The 14,494-nt window shown below is 47.4% G+C and overlaps 4 protein-coding genes across 4 annotated transcripts; 1 reads left to right on the plus strand and 3 right to left on the minus strand.

Annotated features, from left to right (window-relative positions):
• Positions 1-4,360: 4,360 nt before the first annotated feature.
• On the minus strand, positions 4,361-6,888 carry SERLADRAFT_457630 (uncharacterized protein; the record flags this gene model as incomplete). Its single annotated transcript, XM_007313806.1, has 5 exons — positions 4,361-4,714; positions 4,736-5,680; positions 5,740-6,151; positions 6,216-6,321; positions 6,489-6,888. 4 exons carry the CDS (start codon positions 6,709-6,711, stop codon positions 5,405-5,407), a joined length of 1,017 nt encoding a protein of 338 aa, XP_007313868.1.
• Positions 6,889-7,624: 736 nt separating this feature from the next.
• On the minus strand, positions 7,625-8,935 carry SERLADRAFT_346098 (uncharacterized protein; the record flags this gene model as incomplete). The annotated part of the gene is made up of 3 exons (XM_007313807.1): positions 7,625-8,049; positions 8,118-8,286; positions 8,348-8,935. 3 exons carry the CDS (start codon positions 8,933-8,935, stop codon positions 7,625-7,627), a joined length of 1,182 nt encoding a protein of 393 aa, XP_007313869.1.
• A 567-nt stretch (positions 8,936-9,502) lies between these two features.
• oxr1 (oxidoreductase) lies at positions 9,503-11,370 on the minus strand (the record flags this gene model as incomplete). Its single annotated transcript, XM_007313808.1, has 5 exons — positions 9,503-9,718; positions 9,769-10,122; positions 10,176-10,534; positions 10,594-10,951; positions 11,023-11,370. The coding sequence occupies 4 exons, from the start codon at positions 11,189-11,191 to the stop codon at positions 10,103-10,105; spliced, it is 906 nt and encodes a 301-aa protein (XP_007313870.1).
• A 578-nt stretch (positions 11,371-11,948) lies between these two features.
• Positions 11,949-14,292, plus strand: SERLADRAFT_354128 (uncharacterized protein; the record flags this gene model as incomplete). The annotated part of the gene is made up of 5 exons (XM_007313809.1): positions 11,949-11,990; positions 12,049-12,140; positions 12,219-12,894; positions 12,952-13,080; positions 13,145-14,292. 4 exons carry the CDS (start codon positions 12,106-12,108, stop codon positions 13,769-13,771), a joined length of 1,467 nt encoding a protein of 488 aa, XP_007313871.1.
• Between the last annotated feature and the right edge of the window lie 202 nt (positions 14,293-14,494).

The following is a 14,494-nucleotide window of genomic DNA, read 5'->3' on the forward strand; positions in this document are numbered from 1 at the left end:
GATGTGGGAGGCTGGGTTGCACTAAAGGAGTTCTCAACTTCCGCTTGTGGTGGTCCAGGGGGAATGCTGGGAGGTTCAGGGGGCGCCGGATCCTCAGATTTTCCGGGATCAGACACAGTTGTCAATTTTCTTGACGACACCCTACGCTTATTCGCTTGCGCAGATTGCGTCCAGTCTTCGACCTCCAGCATATAGTACTTGATACCATTTCCTAACGCATAAGGGTTACTGCTAGGTTCCTGCCCAATGTTTAGTCAGAAATAATCCTCTAGGACAATCAAAACTCGTACCTTTTGGTCAACGATGCGTTCCGTCAGCGAAGTGATGCGCGCAACGATCCACTCCCTAGTCTTAAGCTGTTCTGCAAGATGTCCAGTAGCTTGCAAAAAGTAGTGCGGGAAAGATACTGGTGATACAAAGGATAATTGTCGGGATTAAAGTTGATAAATCAGCTTGCTTGGCACTCTATTTGATATTCTACATACCATTGAAAGCCGCCCAAGGTTTTGAAACAGAGTTCCTAGTGGGCAGGAACAGAGCTAGATCGCCTTTGGCAAAATTCCGGAAAGATATTTTCCCCTTACCACGTTCTCTATACTCCTTACATTGCTTCTGCCATTTTCGAATAACCGATCCTGTTTTGGAAACCATCTCCAGAAAGTGATCATGATCGAACGACCGAAGTACCTCCAGGGCGGAGGCGGGATCCGAAGGATCGATCGGTGAAGGCTCGTCTGGCTGCCCGATAATGGGATGACTCTGCCGCAAATGAGAGGCGAAGGTCGACTCTGCCATGCTCTGCGTTTGCTTCGATGCTGCATTCGGGTGCAAAGTCATGGTCTGGGCCAACGAAAGTGCCTTCATATGCGCATTACGAAAAGCGATTGCAACGTCTAGAATTTGAGCGACAAGTCGGCTACTATTTTCCAGCCGTTGCTCAAAGTCAGACTGTGATGAACGCCCAGCGATAAGGTCTTCCCGAAGGACTCTTTCGACGTGACGAGCCTCGCGCAGCTCGTGCTCGACTCTCTGAAGTTCTTCTCGCAGACCTACTGCATCCGCATGGGCCAATTCGGCCTGTGCTTTTGTATCCCTCAGTTGTCTGTTCGAATCGTCAAGCTCAGACTTGAGCTCGAAAAACTGGCGTTCCAAGACCGCCCGATCACCATCCGCCTCTGCTATATGATCTCGGATTATTCGGTCGTGTTCGGAAGCTTGAAGACGAAGCAATCGATCCTTCTCTTTCTCGGCATCCTTCAACATCCGATTCACTTGATCACTTTCCGCACGAGCCGCCTGTATTTGCGATTCCATGTCCTCCCCACGAGCACGAGCATCCTCTAGGTTACGCAGTGTTGTCGCTTGGTCGTCGAGAAGTTGAGCCATCTTTGCCGCATTCTTTGCCTCTAGTGCCTTGACTTCCTCTCCCTCCGCACGAACTTGCGCCAACTCTTGACGTGAGAGTTCCGCAAGCCTGGTCTGTTCCGCAGCATTGACAGTGGCACGCGCTACCTCCTGTCGTTGATTCTCTACGTCAAGAGATAATTCCGCGTTGTGTTTCTCCAATATCCGCCTAGCCGAGTTCTCGCTCTCGCACTGAGCACGAGCCTGACGCAGTTCCCTTTCCAAAGAGTCTGCTCTTTCCTGCTCAGTATCAGTCGAAGTCTCTTTCTCCTGTATAACAGCATTGAGACGCCGTATCTCCGCCTGGAGCGCATTGCGTTCCTCTTGCATCGCTATTTCCTGACTGGCCTTTGCTTCCTGGGTCTCACGCAGTTGATTGCTTAACTCTTGGAAGGCTTGTTCGTCAGCTTCCGTTACTAAAATATCCGATGTTACTTATTCAATATTGAAAGATAGAGGACAGAAACTTACGCCGCCGCCGCGAGGAAGAAAGCCGAGATGCAGACAATACTTTGGAAGCAGGTGAGGATGGCGCAAATCTGCAAGGTCAACCAAACTCACATGAACGCTCCGCTATTCGATCGAAGCCCGACTCTAGACTGTCCATCCTTTGGATTAGTTTTTCAAGCGATAACTTTGACTCTCGAACAGCTCCGATTATTATGGGGTTATTGGTAGACCGTGCATAATTTTCCAAATCCTCGAGTACATGAAGAAGTGCTGCAATACTATAGCTTCAGAGCACATCGTCATGCATACAACTAGCCACTTACCCATAACATCCTCTCTTTCAAGTGAGTAAACCGAGTCCCTGCTCCCCGAAGGCGAGAAGTCGATGATTGGGACAGTATCATCCATTCCACGAGTGTCGAATGGAAGTTGACCATAGACTTCACCTCGATATACTTGACGGCGCTTTTTTTCGCTCGCACTACGCGTTCGTCACCGAAATGTCAGACTGCAATAGATAAAATGTAACGATAAGGCTTACGAGAGTTTGGCCATGACCTCTAGAATATTCTGAGCTCTCTGGAAAAAGAACTGAGCTAAGACACAGAGTCAACCCTGTTATAACAAGGCTCTATTGTCAAAACGCACCAAATTCTTTCCGCCTAACGATTTCTATTACGGTTGCACCATAAGCATAGAGCATGTTGTGAAGGCGTTGAATGTGGGAGAAGCTATTCTTGCTGCGAAGTTTCGTTTGTAAACTAGACATCATGGTCGGAATCGAAACAAGTTCGTTGTTCAGAGTACTGATGTTGCGAAGTGCGCCGATACATTGCTCAGTATATGCATTCTGTATTAAGTCAGACGCCATTCTACGCTCACGTGAGAAGTAGAACAGACCTTCACATCAGTGATGGCTATAACTTCATTCCTGAGAGCGATATCATACTGCTTCAGTTCTGGTGCAAAAGTCAGACGTTGGCAGTCCTGTGATAAAGCCACTGCTTGCTAACCTTGGAGAAGAGCATGCGAATCAGATGCAGGGCCTTTCAAAGGTCGTATCTATGGCTTTAGTTGGATATATGCGATAAGTTCGATCTAACTCACTCTCGAGTACAGAAACCGCTTCGTTGACTTTGTCACTCAGCTCCTGTGATCGACGGCCAGACACACCTGCTAGCTCTAGCGTGCTGTGACGTATTGAAAATCATACTCCAAAGACGCGTGTTCACTACTCACCTCATGTCTGCGACAATAGCACGGACCGCATCTGTACCACCAGTAAGTCCAGTCACAGATTTGCTCGCACTCTCGAACAGTGATTTCAGTTCCTCTATTTACAAAGTTTCAGTGCTTGTCACGCAGAGATACATGCCCTTGGCCTTACCATGTGTGCGAGAGCACGTCTCAGCAACCTGTCTCATCCTGACATTCGAGACGTAATCACCAAGTGTACGCGCCCTGTCCCCTTTTTCGATAGCCTTGCGTACTGTTGGCGACATAAAGTCGAAATGAATTTTCACCTTGTTTATGATTTCCAAGTCAGCTTCTAAACCTGTTAGTAAAGCTGTCTGTTTTTCGAGCTCCTTGCTGCACAGCGAAGAGATTCCGTCAAAGGCATCGCTTATAGCCAAAACGTTGAGTTCTAGGCTACTTGAAGCTATTTGAATCGCTTGATGTTGTTGGTTTAGCGTCGAGAGAATGTGGACGATATAATCATGATGTGCATGCGCAGTGCGGAGATAAGATGAAGCAATATGTGAAGGACGGATAGGTGGTGTTGAAGCAATGCTCTCTGAAATGTGCGTCGGTGCACCGTGTGAAAGCTAACAGATATTAACATACCCTCAATAGGAGGCTGTAGTGACGGTTCTATCTTGAGCTCCTGTAATACCTCGTCCAAGTCAAAGTCGAGATAGTACTTGTTGAATACGAATATGGTCTATTCGATCAATTTTAATCAATGTATGAGCAGTGTGATGTAAGGCAGAGCTCACTTGATCGTGGGCACCTACTAGCTCCCGCATGTTCGCAGTACGCAAACGCGTTCCATCAGAAAGGTAAGCCAGGATTGCCTCTTGATCCACACCGGTTTCCTGGTGCAGGAAGTTCTCCAGACTGCCCAGCCTGTTATTCCGAGTTCATAAATATGATCATTCCTTGTGAAATATCAAGTTTACCTCTCTATATCCCTCAGAGTTGCATTAACCTGTGCAATGCATCTTTAGGATTCGTCGACAGGGAAAAGGAGAGATGGCCAACCTGGAATGTTTCGCCATCTTCTGCACGACATATCCGAATCATTACTTCTTACTGGAAAACAAAGATGCACGAAGGAGAAATAAGAAGTGAAGAAGGTATAAGCGATGTCCAGTGAATGCATTGTGGCAAGCAATTTGCTGCTCTTAGTGAAAGCCGAGATGACGTAACCGTTAGCAAGCCACGTGCACCTACCACGAGCTCAAAGCATGCCCAGAGTGACATGTTCTCTGGTCCTTTCACCGCTACTCCCATCGATGTTATCAGCATTCTTGGATCGAGCACTGCAGCAGAACTTCCTCAACTTCTTGTATTCGATATATTCGGCTCTTAAAGATGAAATAGCTGTGTATATGTCCTTTGATATCATATCTTCAAAGCAATTTCATCACGTCCCAAGCCTCAGAAGCCAGTCTTACTATTTGGGCACAGCGAAGATACAATACCGAGTTGACACCGCTCAATTTTGCGCATCTTCGTGGTATTCACTGAGGCACTTCGACCACCTAGTATCACATCATTCTACCCGAAATTATACGCCAGGTGAGCACCCTTTTTCGCGAAAGTGGAAACTTCAGTCATTGATGGCATCATTTCTCTTCAGAGTAAGCTTCTATCCTCGTTTTTACTTTCTCTTTGTAGTGGAAAGACAGTGCCTTCTAGTCTTCCTATTTGCATCGCATCGTCAGACACATCGGTGATATTTTCCCTGTGTCTCGTATGCCGCTCGCACTGCCTATGATTGGACGATACCAGCACTCTACAACGAAATAATCGGAACCTTTCAGATGTCTTCCTTGAATTAATTGATAGACTGGAAACTTACCCTTCGCGAGCCTCTCTCGCTAGTCGCATCCGTGCTCCTGGAGAGACACATGGCTTGGATTTAGATAATGACACTATTCCCTCCTATGCCTTGTGAGGCGCCTTCATGCTATCCTCGACTTCTTTAAACACCTCCGCCTCGTTACTCTCACAAATATATATCACGTTTTCTGAAACACACTCTTTTTCCAAGCACACTCAAAACTCTTGACTTTGGGCACGACAACCAATATATCCATATGGTAGGAGGACGCAGGAACTATTCACGCATTATTCTCTCGATCACAATACATCGACAAAGAATTCCTTGCTAGCTAGACTTCCAACTCATCGTTTACATCACAAAATCATGTACAATTTTAGATAGAATAAGGTAATGACAATAAACTACACCAGAATCGATACTTAAGTACAACCTGAACCTGCAGATGAATAACATTATAATCATACACAATGCGTGAAGCTTTTATGCTGATTCAACGCCCTGAGCTACATTTTCATCCTCGGTAGTGAAAGCCGGCTCAATAGCTATACACCAGAATATTCTTCCCCAAGGATCCTCATTAGAATCACCATTAACCACATCCGAGTTTGGGCTGTTTTTTCTTTCGCAGCATACGAATCTAACAGGCTGGCCGTCCCAGTATTTCATCAAATCAAAGGAAACGCCACCTGGTAGGCGCAACGACAGCCCTGGGCTGAATTCCAGAAATCCATAACAGAAATCTGTCGTTATAACATCCTGATGCAGACTATCAGCAAAAGCCCATAACGTGCACCACTTGGACAAAGAATACGTACTTCGGGGCCAAATATAACTTTTCTTCGATTATTGGTTTCATGGAAATAAGACCTGCGAGCCGCCGCCGTAGTCAAGTTGTCCATCCTAGGTTCCTTCTTCTTGCGCCCCAGGTCCAACATTTTCTTTGATGAGGTAGTAGAGGTGGACGATGTAGCCGATGAAAGGGAGGACGATGACGATGACGCTGATGACGCTGGACTGTCATCAAGCGAGTTCACGGTGGCCATTGTCAGCTGAGAAGTGTCGTCCATCAGAGATTGCTCCGCTGGGAATGGTGCAACAAGAGAGCTTTTGTCGTCATTATAGTTCATTTTTGCATGTGCAAAGTAGGGCATCGTAGAAATCAATGGGGAAAGTGCCCATGGTTTTGTTGGAGATGCAAGGTCATGGTCCATCGTTGGGTCTACAAATCTTTTGAACAACACATGATTGGGTTAGTGGCTGGCGTGTGCGAGTAGCGCCACTTGAGACTTACTTCATGAATTTGAGCGCAGCTCCTGAACCCCAAGGCAATTTCAATGGTTTATCAAAGGTGTTTCCAAAAAGGATGTCATCCGCAGAGTACGTCTGCAGGAACCTGCCTGTGTGAACGCGGGCAAGTGAGCGGTCGTGTTCAACAATGTCTTATAATAACTCCCGCCGCTGAGACATGCACATCGAGGTAACCAGGGCAGCGATAGTGGTCGCAACGTGTGTACATCCGCAGAAGCGGCAAGTGGCAGCGAAAGCAACGAGAGAGACGACTTACCCTGGACCTGTATACTCCATGTAACTCCCTTGCGTTCCTCTCGATTGAAGTACTCGCTGTCCAGAACATGTCCGTCTGGATCAGTGAACCCCTTGATGTTAACCGCCACCTCCCCCTCAAACAAATCGGACGTGATAGAGTGCGAAGCACCGGTGTTCACTATGTCTGTTATTGGAACAAGGGAATCAAGTCCAGGACCGGCGAGGACGCGCATGGGGGGCATTATGTTCAGTTGATAGAGTTGAAAAAGGGGAAAGGTATATGCGTTATGGGCGTGAAGAGACGGGCCGTGGCGTAGTTTGGGTGTGGAGGAATAGAGAAGGAGAGAGGGAGCCAATGGATGTTAAAAGTCTAGCTGGGGTATTTATGTAGTGTTGGCAGCACTGGCACGGCTGGTCGTGGAGTATTACAATACGGATGCAGGTCGCGGAGCGCAGTTTCGATCATCCCCAGTGTCCGTTTTAGGAAGGTAGTCCTCAGTACCGCTGGGCAATGGGCCCTGGCTCGTGTGAAGCCTTGCAGCAGAACTAGGTCATGCCAGTGTCATCCCATCACGAGAACATCATATATTGGCCTAAAACATAGATAAGGCACGCCAAAATAGCAGAGGCGACTAGCACGGTCATTAGACATATTTTCGTGAAATAGTGGTTCAAGTTGAATCGGTTCTGCTCGCGTTTGGGGCTTATTGTGCCGCCACAGCAGCTATTGCAAGTTTTCATTAATATATATTGGCCAATTGGGCTCCGTAAAACAAAATCCTACCCTCATGGAGACCTCGAGAACTCAGTCATATCGCAAACGAATATGATCTGAATGCAGTAAAAGATAGGTATCATTCTCGACTGTCCTAGAGGTATCGTAGTGCAAAATGTTAACGCGACAGTAAAGCCAAGGCATCAAAAGATACAATCAAATAGAATTTTGAGTGACTTCGGGATAAATTTGTGTAGAATCTCCACGTAACGGTCTGATAGATAGACTGTAGACCCATAACCCTCGAAAGTAGAATAAACATGTATCTCCTAGAATCTGAATAATAAATATATAATAAATCGAACATGGGGTCGAACACAAATACCCCATAAAATTCAATACATAGCAGATACTCACCACCAAAGAAATCAATGAATAGATCACAATGATATATACAAATTAGCACACGTCGCTAAGAAACCTGCCAACAAGATTCCTGTCTTCGTTATGCCGTGGCCTAACGCAGACGAGGTAGTCACACTGGTACTCTGCGTGACACTCTGGGCGTACCCACTCCCACAGATACTAACAGCCTGTTTTGCAGCATCCCCATAGGTCTGCTGCAATCCAGTCAAACCAGTCGAGTTACTGCTGGAGAGAGCACTTGCGTAGCTAGCCAGGAGACTCTTCGTACACGCTGTGCATGCTAAATTAGTGATGTTCGGTAGCGGTTGACCGAGAGGAAGCTGATAGAAGTAGGAAGCGGATGGATCAGAGCCGGCATCGGCTTCGATGTAGCAGTAGGCATTAGATGTCGGGTCAGTTTGGCAGGCTACGGTTCGCATCAGGTCGTAAGCGTTAAGGGCTAAACACAGGGGTAGATACATATACGTGAGCCATCTGTAAACTTTAAAAACAATGGTACTGATATACCTATCAAAGTATTCACAGCCATGGCATTACGAGCAGCAAGATCCGTCTGGCATACTGACTGCAACGTGGACGCAAACGAAGCCATATTCTGATCGCATTGAGACTGCGATAAATCCGTATTACAAGTCCCCCAGATGTCATTGTTTAGTTGTGTAATATTGTTCTCTGCCTGCTTGAAGCGCATCAAATGAGGCGTTTAGTTAATCTGGCAATGAGTCATGTCCACACACCTCTATGAATGCCGTCGACGACAGGAGCAGTAACGAAAACGGCCGACAGACTCTAAAAGACTCGATGTTTGTCATATTTTGGAAGAAACTATAGCATCCCTCTGTAGAAAAGTTTGCCGAGAGTGTGGTATCAAAAGGTTGAGGAAATGGAGTAGGTAGAACCGGGTTCATCGGGACCGCGGGGACACCCGTGCTTGTAGGAGTGCCTGCGCCGAGAATCGATGAAGTGACAGAAAGAGAGCTGCCCGTGGGACCAGGCGTTGATAGACTCGCCGAGGTGTCCATGCCCAGGTCAGCCTGAGGATGTCTTTTGTGTGGCCTCCAGCTCGACCATGAAGGCGACCAAGCATCCCACTCGTGCGTGGAATCAGCTGACACAAGATCAAACGCCGCGGGATGTGTGATATATCGCGTAGAAGCCGCTATGAGGATGAGGGCCATTGGAACGAGAAGAATGGCAAGTTTAAGCGAACGAGCAGTCTTGCGTTTTGCGTTGAACACGGGTGCGGCAGGAGGACAAGCCTGATCTGGTGCGTGGTCGACTGCGTCATCACTGTCGGTGCGTATAGGTCGTGTTCGGGGAGGCATGGGAGAGGGTGGTGGGGTGAACATGCTAGAAGATGATGTATGATGGGTATATAGAGATAATGAACGTGTTGTGAAAAGAGTGTGAAAGTATCAGGCCAAGATTAGAGGTGAAGACTCTACTTCTGCGCCTCACTTGATGCTATACACAGGTTAAACCAGAGAAGTTAGGAACAACTTGTATGCGGATGATGAGCGGTGACAACGATATGTCAAAAACTTACTGAGATTAGCTGTGCTCTTAATTGACAGCCTGTAAACTGAGCCCAAGAAAAGAGTCGTCAAGTGCTCGTCGTCGTGGATAAAGGAGCAAGAGAAAAAGCGAACGATCAAAGTTGTTTATTACATCCTCATTTTAACCACGTTTCGTAAACTCTGAAGCGCTCGGATTCGTCGCTTTCATTGCTGGGTTGGGTCCAGATTCATCACGAGGCGGTCTGGGTCCTCGAAGAATTAGTCAATCCGGCGATAACCGGACTGTAGATCACAATGAACAGGTGACGCTACTACTTTGGTACTTATAAAGGCTGTGTCAGTCAGTGGCAGACTGCCAGCGCCCATGGCACGTATTCTCAATTGTTACTTGACATAGGACGCTGAAGATACAAGAGATTACCGAGGCGTCACAACCAACACAGCATGGGCTTCAACTTCAAGCTTCCAAGCTTCCACCCTATGAGGTGTATGATGCATAAGGATAATACTTTCACCACATAACTGTCCACGAAGGAGCCAGTTACACATTACATTACTCCTAAATCCTTCTCTCAAGATAGCGCCCCGACCCTATCACAACAAATCAGCGAGGCTGTGCAGTGCGGAGAAACCACGTTCACCATCAACAAGTATGTCCGCACCCAATGTACCTTTCAGCACGATTGGTAAAACGACAGCTCCAGTCTTGGCTCCGGTCATTCAATAGGCTGTCATCCCATAGTGTTTCGTGACGTCCATTTCGCCTATTACACGTATTCTCGACCGCCGGTGTAGCATGACAAAGGATGCTGAAGGTAGAAGAATTTACCGAAGCTTTACAACCGAGCATGCGCTCAATTTCACACCCTTCGAGCTTCAACCCTGTGAGGTGTATTTACGCACAAGAACAATACCCACCACGTTTTCTACCTTTGTTTACGCAGGAGCTTCTAAATCATTTCTAACAAGTCTTTGCTAAAAGACGCTTCCTCCACCTATCACAAACCTAAAATCAGCCGGGCTACGCACTGCGGGACACAACACTCACCATCCACAAGTATGTCTGCACCGTTAATATACCTTCCAGCACGACTGCACAGTAAAACGACAGCTCCGGTCAATTCACTGGGCTGTCCCATCCTTCCCACAGGGTTTCGTGATGCCCACATCCTTCTCGCTTCTTCCAAACCCTCGCCTTCGTTCAAGATCGTATCCATATATCCCGGGCTGATACTATTTACCCGGATTCCATAACGCGCCCACTCAGCGGCTAAAGAATTCTTCAGCTGCAGCAGTGCGCCCTTTGACACATTGTATGAGACTTGAGGTTGTGGGAAGTTCACGCTGTGCGCAGAGATTGATGCGGTAAACACAATACTGCCACCATGGCCTTGTCGAATCATGCACCTTGTGTGTATACACCCGCTCAAAGAAAGAAAGAAGGCGATAAAATTGAGATATCGTACCTTGCAACGGCTTGCGCGCAGATCCAACTGCCAGTGGTATTAATATCCAGTGTACGCCGCCATTCATCCAAGGCTACGTCAAGGGCATGATTACACGATACGACGCCTGCAAAACATAGAAGGACATCTACGCTTCCGAGCTCTTCCGCACTTTCGTCGACAGCGTTCTGCACAGACTGTTCATCTCTAACATCGACCTTCTTTGCAATGATTTTGGCGGATGGAAACTCTGATCTGACTGCATCGATGGCGTCCTGAGACTGAGCCGGGTTGACATCAAAAAGCGATACACCCTTTGCCCCGTGCTCCAGGAGAGCACGGGCGGCTTCTAAACCGAGGACACCTGCACCACCGGTCACTGACAGAAGACATTGCACACCACGAGGAGATCAGCTGTGACTGTGTTGCAGCTCACGTGACAATACACACCGATTGCATTACCTTCAACTGCGAATCGTCTGATCGCCTTCTCTGCAGGGAGAAGATCCTTAGGAAGTGGGGGGAAAGGGCTTGTTAATGGGTTTGATCCTTCAGAAAGGGTCATCTGGGGCAGGATTCTGGTCTTGAGATCATCTCTGTTGGCTGGTGCAGGTGCCATGGGATGGGAGGAGGCTGAAGTATAAGATAAGCTTGAGCATTTCCGCAGTTAAATGGGTGAAGAGATAAGGGTCACAAGACACGAGAAGGTTCACGAGTCAGATGAGCCCCAAATGCTAAATTTTGGAAGTGATATCCGAAATATTAGGGCGAAGGGTTCAAATTCGACACTAAATTGAGCCGCGCACGGACGCGCATAGCGGGACAACCGCACAAACCATCCCATTTGCACTGGATGGCGGTGGTGTATAGTGCCACTGATATATGCAGGGCGTTCGTGGGCTCAGACGAGAAGCATTGACAAGAAATTGAAGCTTGAAGGGTTAAAACAACGTGTTGGCAATGGTAGGATATCGACGAGAATCATACATATATATTTGTGGATAGTCAAAGCTGCGTACTGTGGACCTTTGCCTTGATAAGTGAGACTTAAATCTTGTCCAGTTTTTGAAAGAAAATAGAGCCACTGGGCCATGCAATGTCACTTTGGTTTGTACTCTGAATTACTGCGAGAAAAATGACGAGTTCACGCATATATGCATGGGCTGTATAGCCACGGACCAGAAAGGAGGTTGAGGACGTCGTTGGGAACGATGGAGACGATGGCGGGGAGGACCGAAAGGGCACGGGTGATTGAAGCGGAGCGTGCGAAAGTTGGGAAACCTTGAATTTATTGCAGCTGGACACAAGGCTTCAGCGCAGAAAACCACTCCGACGATTTGAACTTGAGCTCTTACCACCATCACCTGTATCCTTTTACTTAGCAACACTACAAACTCTCTCCACACTCACGACCACTTGTTTGACTTTTACTTTTTACCAAAGACGCGTGTCTTCTCAAACTTGTCTGGCTCGTAGCTGCTTCGCTAACAACACCCATATCGCTTTTTGCACCCCCTCTCGTCCTCTTCTCAAATGTCGCAATCAACCAGACCATCTTCATCAAACTCGCAAGTTTCATTTCATTCAGTTACGCAGCCATCATCTGACATTATTTCTCTCTTTTTTCTCTTCTTTTTTTCCATCAGTGCTGCCACCAACCACAATGACTCTTCCTGGAAATCAGGTCTTCGCCCACCACCAAAAGACTTCCGTCCTCAGACAGAAGATGTCACAGCAACCAAAGGATTGGAATTCGAAGATATGTACCTCCGTCGTGAACTGCTCATGGGCATCTTCGAAGCAGGATTCGAGAAACCCTCACCTATACAAGAAGAGGCCATTCCAACAGCTCTCACTAAACGTGACATCCTTGCCCGTGCCAAAAACGGTACAGGCAAAACCGCCGCTTTTGTTATACCATCCCTCCAGCAAATTGACACCAGCAGGAACAAGATTCAGGCTCTCCTCCTCGTCCCCACTCGTGAATTAGCCCTACAGACATCCCAGGTCTGTAAGATACTCGGCAAACATATGGGCGTGCAAGTCATGGTCACAACCGGTGGCACTACCCTTAAAGACGACATCATGCGATTATCCGAAACCGTTCACGTGCTGGTAGGCACACCTGGTCGTATCTTGGACTTGGCTGGTAAAAACGTTGCCGATCTCAGTGAATGTCCCGTCTTCGTCATGGACGAGGCGGACAAACTTCTCTCTCCCGAATTCACCCCGGTCATGGAACAATTGCTATCCTTCCTCCCAGAGGAGCGTCAGGTTATGCTTTTCAGTGCCACCTTCCCTATGATTGTTAAGGACTTCAAGGTCACTCTTTTTTTTAGTCCATTGTATCCTCTGACTAACAGTCTGTTTTGTTGACAGGATAAATACATGAAATCACCCTACGAAATTAATCTTATGGAAGAACTTACTCTTCGCGGCGTCACGCAATATTATGCCTATGTCGAGGAGCGACAGAAGGTTCACTGTCTAAATACTCTCTTCTCCAAGGTCTGTTCATACGTGGTATACCGTACCTCCACCTATTGATACCCTTTATTGATACCACCCACAGCTTCAGATTAATCAGTCCATCATTTTCTGTAACTCTACCAACCGTGTCGAGCTGCTCGCTAAAAAAGTGACAGAGCTTGGCTATTCTTGCTTCTACTCCCATGCTAAGATGCTTCAATCGCATCGTAATCGAGTATTCCACGATTTCCGCAATGGCGTCTGCCGCAACCTTGTTTGCTCTGATCTGCTCACTCGTGGTATCGACATCCAAGCTGTGAACGTTGTCATCAACTTCGATTTCCCTAAAAACTCGGAAACCTACCTCCATCGTATTGGTCGTTCGGGTCGTTTCGGACACCTGGGTCTTGCCATCAATCTCGTCACATATGACGACAGGTTTAACCTGTATCGCATTGAGCAAGAGCTAGGAACGGAGATCCAACCTATTCCGCAGACAATTGACAAGGGGCTGTATGTTGCTCCTAGCTCAAGTGAGGAGACGACGACGCAGAAGGCTACGCAGCAAACACAACAGCGGCAACAGACTTCCGCGCAGCAAGCGCAAGCTGCATACCAGAGCAATGGACAACAGAGTCGAAGCAACGGTCCTGCACCACCTCCGCAAGGGCAACAGCCACCTAGGACATATGGCGGTGGCTATCGTGGTGGTGCACCTGGTCCTCGATGAACGATGTTGTTCGAGGATGCCGTTATAGACGTTTTTGTGTGTTTGAGTTGCTGTGGTGGTTGGGGTGGAGTGGAGGGGGGGACGCTTGCGGTCAACACTAAGTCATTCGCATCCGATCATTAACAATCAGCGTTTCGGTATTTGCTATCGTATGAGGGATTCTCTGTCACATCTTTCTGCACCATCGCCACACGCACTTCTCTGCTCCCTATTTCACTATCTTCTCTATTCCTTCCCTTACTTGCGCTCGTGTGTCTGATTATATATATCGTCTCTAGGCTATTTCTGCAACTTTTAGTCTTCCCTTCAATCCCTCCCTTTTAACCTCTTACTTTTACCGAGGCGCCCGATTGGCTTTTGACGATGCGATGTTATGTTTGTGTGGTGATTGCGGCTGTGTGAGTGGTGGGGGTGGAGGTAGGGGTGGGGGGTGGGTTGATGACTTTGGTCGTGTAGCATAGTCCATCAGTACCGTACAATATATTTGGACAATGCTAATGTTGTTAACCCCTTGATTTGATCAATTGAGTGCAGTTCTGCTATCAGTTCAGAGCCTGCATGCAAGCCTAAGACTGTTGCCTATAAAACGCTTGGGATCATTCAGTCAATTCTGTCCAAGTCTTAACCGGTTGACCACTATACTTGCATTGCGTGTCTTCAGTCATAACTTAAGTATGGTCTGAATCGTCGAAGAGAAGATTCCAGCTGGTACGAGTCTTATTA

Source organism: Serpula lacrymans (assembly GCF_000218685.1).
Source record: "Serpula lacrymans var. lacrymans S7.9 unplaced genomic scaffold SERLAscaffold_2, whole genome shotgun sequence".
In the NCBI taxonomy this organism is placed as follows: Eukaryota; Fungi; Basidiomycota; class Agaricomycetes; order Boletales; family Serpulaceae; genus Serpula; species Serpula lacrymans.